Source organism: Olea europaea, chromosome 15, assembly GCF_002742605.1.
Source record: "Olea europaea var. sylvestris chromosome 15, O_europaea_v1, whole genome shotgun sequence".
In the NCBI taxonomy this organism is placed as follows: Eukaryota; Viridiplantae; Streptophyta; class Magnoliopsida; order Lamiales; family Oleaceae; genus Olea; species Olea europaea.
The window spans coordinates 9667606-9674565 of record NC_036251.1 but is presented as its reverse complement, the minus strand read 5'-3'; the positions used below and the strand labels follow the sequence as shown (position 1 = coordinate 9674565).

The 6960-nt window shown below is 36.7% G+C and overlaps 1 protein-coding gene across 2 annotated transcripts; it reads left to right on the top strand.

The window, feature by feature from the left end:
- The first annotated feature begins 379 nt into the window (after positions 1-379).
- LOC111410067 (protein RER1A-like) lies at positions 380-3288 on the top strand. 2 transcript variants are annotated; one of them, XM_023040231.1, is made up of 4 exons: positions 380-534; positions 1386-1758; positions 2682-2862; positions 3003-3288. In XM_023040231.1, exons 2-4 carry the CDS (start codon positions 1406-1408, stop codon positions 3057-3059), a joined length of 591 nt encoding a protein of 196 aa, XP_022895999.1. In that variant the 5' UTR covers positions 380-534; positions 1386-1405; the 3' UTR covers positions 3060-3288. The 2 variants fall into 2 exon arrangements, with proteins under 2 accessions (XP_022895999.1, XP_022896000.1); XM_023040232.1 differs by having other exon boundaries at positions 1360-1758.
- The last annotated feature ends 3672 nt before the right edge of the window (positions 3289-6960 follow it).

The window sequence follows — 6960 nt, the reverse complement described above, 5'->3', positions numbered from 1 at the left end:
ACTACGAAAAGATACTTACCGAATTGAAGTGCTGAAATTTAATTATATTTTTCTGTTGAGGTTGATAACTGATAAGTTTATGAAATTTTGAGGTTGAAGTGGATGAAAAATGGAAGAGTTTTTATCGTGTTAGAGTAAACTGATGAAAAGACTGACTTCGTTTTCAAATTTCAATTGAGCCTTGTTTGGATTTTTATTTGTAACTTAAGGATATTTTTGTCTTTTTACCATATTTCTATTTTTGTAATTATATAACTCATTTAAGGGCGTTTTAGTCTTTTACACAAGAAATGGCTATTGTGGTGAATGTTAGATTTTTATGGTTAAAATGAAAAATGGTTGGTTTGACAAAGCTATTCTTAAAAGTACCCCTTGACACCAATGGCTATCTATCTATAATTAAAATGATCAAACTATAATGGAACTATAATTTTACTCGGATTCTGCATAGATTTCAACCGAAGCGGTGCCATCAGATTTTCGCCTCCAAACTCCCGGAAGATTCATTTTCATTTGCTGGTGTTCTTGCCAGAGGTAAAACCTAAATACCCAGCCTTTTTCTATCAGATTTCTCATCAGAAATGCATCAATATATATATTGTGATATGTTATTTTTATTGAAGAGTATGTTTTTAATTTGATGATCGGACAATCTCAGATCTGTTTATGATTGTCTGTTTATTTCATTGTGAGCGATTCTGTGTTTAATTAGAGTTTTGGCCTTCTTTTTGTCTTATTGTCAAGAAAACATGGTTAAAAAATTATTTAAGACGTTTATTAAGTGTTTTGGGCTGTTGACTAGAGACAGCTCCAGTAGGGCAGAAGAGTTGAAATTTTAGTGTACAGTTCATCTTGAACTTATGTTTTCTTTCGTTTAATCTGCGCATTTTTTGCGATGATTAAAAATGTTGAGTAACTATGAGCCCGGTTATTCAATTGAGCACCTGTTGAGATATACCTTGCAGGTTTTAAGTTCTTCGACTTTTTTAGCACTGTCCACTGGATTTTTGAGACACAGGTTTGTGGTGGTCTTGCAAGCTAATCAAACCTGGCTTTGAAATGGGGGAAATTTTGGCATTTTACAAGGAATGTTGTTTTATACAACCTGAACAAATGGATTCAAAGTTAAGCGTTTCTTTTCACTTTGTGGGTGGATGTGTTTAGTGTTGCTTATAGGGGTTTTAGAGGGGAGATAAGAAAAAATTAAATTTTACTTTGTGGTTTTCTCCTATACCTACTCATTGAAAGAAAAAAACTACTTCATGATCCCTTACTTCTTTACTTTCTCTCTTTGCATTTTTCTGGCTGCCTAAAGAAGCACGTGCTAGCATTTCGGTCCTCATTTTGACATTTCATCAGATCCAAGTATTTCATCCAATTTGTAGGATTCTTAAGTTGATTTTTCATGGAGGGTATTGGAGATGATGGTGCCTCAGCAGCAACAGCAGCACTGAACCAACGGAGGCATGAAGTGTCAAAGCTTTTCCAGCACTATCTAGATAAATCTACACCACACGCTCTCTACCGTTGGATTGGAACCTTTGTTTTAATATTTGTTTATGCTCTGCGGCTTTACTATGTTCAAGGGTTCTACATTGTTTCTTATGGTTTGGGGATCTATATTCTGAATTTGCTCATTGGGTTTCTGTCACCTCTTGTTGACCCCGAGCTGGAACCGTCCGATGGACCTATGCTGCCAACAAAAGGTTCCGATGAATTCAAGCCTTTCATTCGCCGCCTCCCAGAGTTCAAATTCTGGTACTGTTTATAACATTCTTGAAATTCATGCTCCTTATTTTTTCCATTGCGAGATTTGACTCTACTGTTTTGATTTTAATGTCTTGATCAGTTGTGGATCATTTTATGTTGCTTCAAGTTTATTGTCTTTTACCTCTGTTTCTTGTTTGGTTCCTCCTGCTTGTAACTGTTTCAGTGATTCTTTTCATTTTATATTCGGTTGCTTGGGAGAACGTCCCTAGGTACAGGTATATAGAAAGTTACAGAACAGTGATTGAATTTCCAATTACATGAGTCACTTCTAGTTAGAGTTTCCTGCTTTGATAACTGAAATATGATGAGCTGAGAAATCAATCTATATGATCTTAATTGGATTGCATCCTTGTTACCCTGTGATTTTTGTGATGGTTTTCATAGGATATTGAAACAGATGCGTTTTGATGACTTCAAATGCTTAGGGATATTGACGGTGATGCTATATCCAATCTTGAATGGTCTACCTGCTTAATGGCGTTCTTTTTTTAACTTCTTTCTGATAAGAGTTTCCCTGCTTTATCAACTTGCATACTGATGTTTTTTGCTGGAGTATGTTAATTGCTTTCTGTTAAATTTTGTACACTACTTTATTTTCTCTTGTATCAGGTGCACTATGATTTGATGCTTAAATTTATTTTATGAGCACGTGGTGGGCGTTCATCACTATTGCGTGTATAATATAACAATGCATATTTGCGGCAAAGCTTCTTAAAATACTGCACCAAACTTCCAACTCTTCAACCTAGTAAAGATTGATAAGAGTCATAAGACTGCAGTTTGCACTGCTTGCATATTAAAACAGTTGCTGTCCACCTACAGTTTCTGGATTTCTCTTCATTTCTTTCTTGGCAAACAAAGAAAAACTAATTCAGATTGAATTGTGTGCTGTCTTGTTTTTGTGGCTCCAGGTATGCCATCACAAAGGCTTTCTGTGTAGCATTTTTGATGACCTTCTTTTCCATGTTCGATGTTCCCGTCTTTTGGCCCATATTGTTGTGCTACTGGATTGTTCTTTTTGCACTTACAATGAAGCGCCAAATCATGCATATGATCAAGTACAAATATATCCCATTCAATCTTGGAAAGCAGGTGAGCTTAAGAACGTTTCAGCTTATCTTAGATATGACGTTGTTCCTAAAAATGGAGTGTGGTAGTAGTTGAGGCAGCTCGTCTTGTTAATCTGCCGTTTTCTTTCTTATTGGTTACAATTTTTTCTTGTTTTATAATAGAAATACGGTGGGAAAAAAGTATCTGCCAGTACCGGTAGCAGCCCACGAGCAGACTGAAGTTCCGCTGGTAATATCGCAAATGAAGTGAATCCGAAGGAACTTGAAGGATGAGGTGGGGAGAGGAACACGGAAAAAGAGATGGAAACTTGGTAGCAACGTTAAAGATTCGTCGTTAACGATTTGTATTTACATTAAAACGAACCTGAATACGGAGTTAAAAACACTTTTGAATTGTACACCATTGTTTTGATTGTGGCAGCTAGACTGTATGCACTAGGCAGGAAAATAGTTAAACATTGTTCTTGAAACCTGTTTCCAGCTTTCAATATATTATCAAATAAAATAATTCATATTAAAACACAATAATTCTCTTATTAATAGACAATTTTTGAATCGATTTTCTAAGACATTATCTTCTTTAGATGCAAAATTATAGGGTGACCAAGCTCGAACTGCCCCCTTTGGTCCAAAAATGGCAGAAGACTTGTCATGTATATCTGGTGTTCTAAATTTTTATTATCTTAAAAGAGAGGCTTTGGGTACTGTTCATTTATGTCACAGCCGTTTTCATACTTGAATCTAATTTATTCGGTTTTGCTACAGTAGTCTGTCCTTTTTTTTTTTTTTTTCCTCCTTTACATTGTTTTCCCACTTTACCCTTGAAAATCTCACCTTACACTAATTAACACATTGAGGGCTTAATGGTCACTTGCGCCCACAGTTGTTGACTTTGCACACTTGCGCAGATGGATTTAGAGTAAGCCTTGCTTGACTTTGATAAGATACCTTCTACCTGGACGTAATAAGAGAAGCAGCATAGGGATCGGAAAGCCTTTGCTTAGATTTATCTTCACATTTCAAATCAAAATCTTCAGGATGTTTTAAATGAGAGAAGTACCGTTGCGTTGTGGCTGAAGTTAGAGCAGCATTGCATGATAAAGAGCTTGACCAACAAATTTTACTTGAAATAGCGCTTGTATTCTCATAGGATGTCTGAAGGTGGGTCATTGAATGATCACTTAACCTTGTTCAAAGAAATTGTGGCTGATTTGAAAACTTTGGAGGTTAAGTAAGATGAGGAGGACTTGGTATTGATGTTGTTGTGTTCATTGCCGCCATTATATATAACTGTTAGAGATACAATTATATATAATTTTGATACTCTCATGATGGAGGAGGTCTATGATGCCTTACTGTCTAAGGAGAAGATGAGGCATCTTGCTGAAGGATCTGAGAGTCAGGCTGAGGGCCTAGTTGTTCGTGGGAGAAGTCAAGATAGGAAAGTTAGCAAAAATATGATGGACAGGTCGAAGTCTTGGCATATTGAGAAGACATGTCATTATTGTAAGAATAAGGGGCACATTAGAGCTGACTGTTACGCCTTGAAAAATTGAAACAAAGCGACGACTGCCAATAATAAGGAAAAGCGCTCTGTTGATTCAGCGGGGGCTGACATTGTGGAAAGGAGCAAAGCGAATGAGAGCTTATTGTGATCTTTGACATGGGATCCAAACCATGTGAGGAATGGGTTCTGAATTTGGCATATATGTGTCCAAATAAGGACTGGATGATTATATATGAAGGAGTTTCGAGAGGTGCAGTGATTATGGATAACAATGTGTTTTGCAAATCGTCGAAGTTGGTACTATAAGGATTGATATGTTCGATGGGATTGTCAGAACACTTACAGATGTCAGACATGTTCCAGAACTAAAGTGAAATCTTATATCTTTGAGTTTTCTTGACTTAAACAGCTATAAGTACATTGGTGAAGGTTGAATTTTGAAGGTGAGCTTAGGTGCTCTTGTTGTAATGAAGAGACATAAGAATTCTACACAGCTGTCCGTTTTGAAAGGTTCCAATGTTACAAGAGATGCAATAGTTTCTACTTTTTCTTTAACTAAGGATGAAGTCACATAATTTTGGCACTGCGGCTTAGGCATATGAGTGAAAATGAATGGCAAAGTTGAGCAGACCAGTAAGATGGAATTTTGTGAGCATTGTGTTTTTGGAAAACAGAAAAGGGTCAGATTCTCTAAGGAAAGACATGACACGAAGGGAACACTTGAGTATATCCATTCAGATCTCTAGGGCCGACCAGAGTAACTTCAAGGGGAGATGCATATTACTTGATGACAGTAATTGATGATTACTCTAAAAAAACTTTGGGTATTCTTCTTGAAGCAGAATAGTGATGTGTTTGGGATCTTCAAATAATAGAAAATATTGGTAGAAAAGCAGGTGAAACGTCCACACACTGATAATGGGTTGGAGTTTTGTTCAAATGAATTCAATAACTTTTACAGGGCTAAAGGCATCTTGAGACACTTGAAAATGCTTGAAACTCTTCAACAGAATGACACGATTGAACGGATGAATATATCTTTGATGGAAAAGGTTCACCGTATGCTTTCAAATTTTGGGCTGCCTAAGTTTTTCTGGGCTGAAGCTATTACTACAACATGTTTCCTGATCAACCGCTCATCACCAATGGCTATTGAAAATAAAACACCAAAAGATGTATGGTGCGCTAAAACCTTCTTATTACATTGATTTTAAGATCTTGCTTGTCCTGCGTATGCTAATGTAAATAATGGGAAATTGGAGCCTAAGTCTAGAAAGTGCATATTTCTTGGGTATAAATAAGGAGTGAAGGGTTATAATTTGTGATAGCCAGAAGAGAATAAAGTGGTGATTAGTAGGGATGTAGTATTTGACGAATCAGCTATGATTCGTGGAAGACCTCTTGTGGATTTTGGTAAATTTGAAGAACAGAATCATTCAACTCAAGTGCAGTTTGAAATTGGCTTTTGGGAACAGTCAAAGGTTACAGAGTAGTATGGTTTAGAGGAGATTGACAGTAATACTTTACCTACTTTGCCTACACCACTAACAGCATCATAGTATTCGATTGCTAAAGATAGACCACGCAAACAGATTAAACCTCCACAAAGATATGGAGAAGCAGATTTGGTTGCTTATACTTTGAGCATGGTTGAAGACGTTGATTCCATTGAGGAATTTGCTACATATTCAGAGGCAGTCAGTTGTAGTGGTTCTGGCAAATGGTTGATTGCAATACAGGAGGAGATAGAGTCTCTGAACAAAAACAGTACATGAGACTTCGTGAAATTGCCTAAAGACAAAAAGGTTGTACGCTGTAAGTGAGTGTTCAAAAAGAAAGAAGGGACATCAGGGATTGAAGATATTAGGTTTAAGGCCAGATTAACAGCAAAGGGTTACAGTAAGATTCCCGATGTTGACTTCATAGATGTGTTCTCGTCGGTTGTAAAGCACAGTTCAATTCGAGTGTTACTTGGATTGTGGCAAAGAATGATTTGGAGTTTGAATAGATGGATGTCAAAACAACATTCTTGCATGAAGAACTTGAGGAAAACCTCTACATGCAACAGCTAGAAAGGTTCATAGTTTTTGAAAAAGAAGACTATGTGTGCTTGTTGAAGAAGTCATTGTATGGATTGAAGTAGTCACCGAGGCAGTGGTATAAGCAGTTCGATTCGTTCATTACTAATGGTTTTGAAAGTTGTAATTATAATAGTTTTGTGTACTTCAGGATTTGTGTATTCCAGGAAGGAAAGTAATCAATCAGTTACATACTTGCTGTTATATATTGATGATATGTTTATAGCAGCCAAAGATAAAACACAGGTCAGAAAAGTAAAATCTTAGCCGAGTAAAGAGTTCAAGATGAAGGACTTGGGAGCAGTAAAGAAAATCCTTGGAATGGAAATCTTGAGGAACAGAAAGGCTGGTAGATTATACTTGAGTCAAAAAGGGTACATTGAGAAGGTACTTCAGAGATTCAATATGCAGAATGCAAATGCTGTCAGCACACCATTGGCTGCACATTTCAGATTATCAGCAGATTTGTGTCCTCAATCAGATAAAGACATTGCGTATATGTCTAGGGTTCCTTATTTCAGTGCAGTTCGTTTAC

What these genes read in the sequence shown, in the direction of transcription:
- LOC111410067 (XM_023040231.1), top strand. Translation starts at nt 1,406, where the DNA reads ATGGAGGGTATTGGAGATGATGGTGCCTCAGCAGCAACAGCAGCACTG. An exon ending in CTCCCAGAGTTCAAATTCTG is followed by an intron (nt 1,759 to 2,681) that starts GTACTGTTTATA and finishes TTGTGGCTCCAG; the next exon opens with GTATGCCATCACAAAGGCTT. An exon ending in CATTCAATCTTGGAAAGCAG is followed by an intron (nt 2,863 to 3,002) that starts GTGAGCTTAAGA and finishes GTTTTATAATAG; the next exon opens with AAATACGGTGGGAAAAAAGT.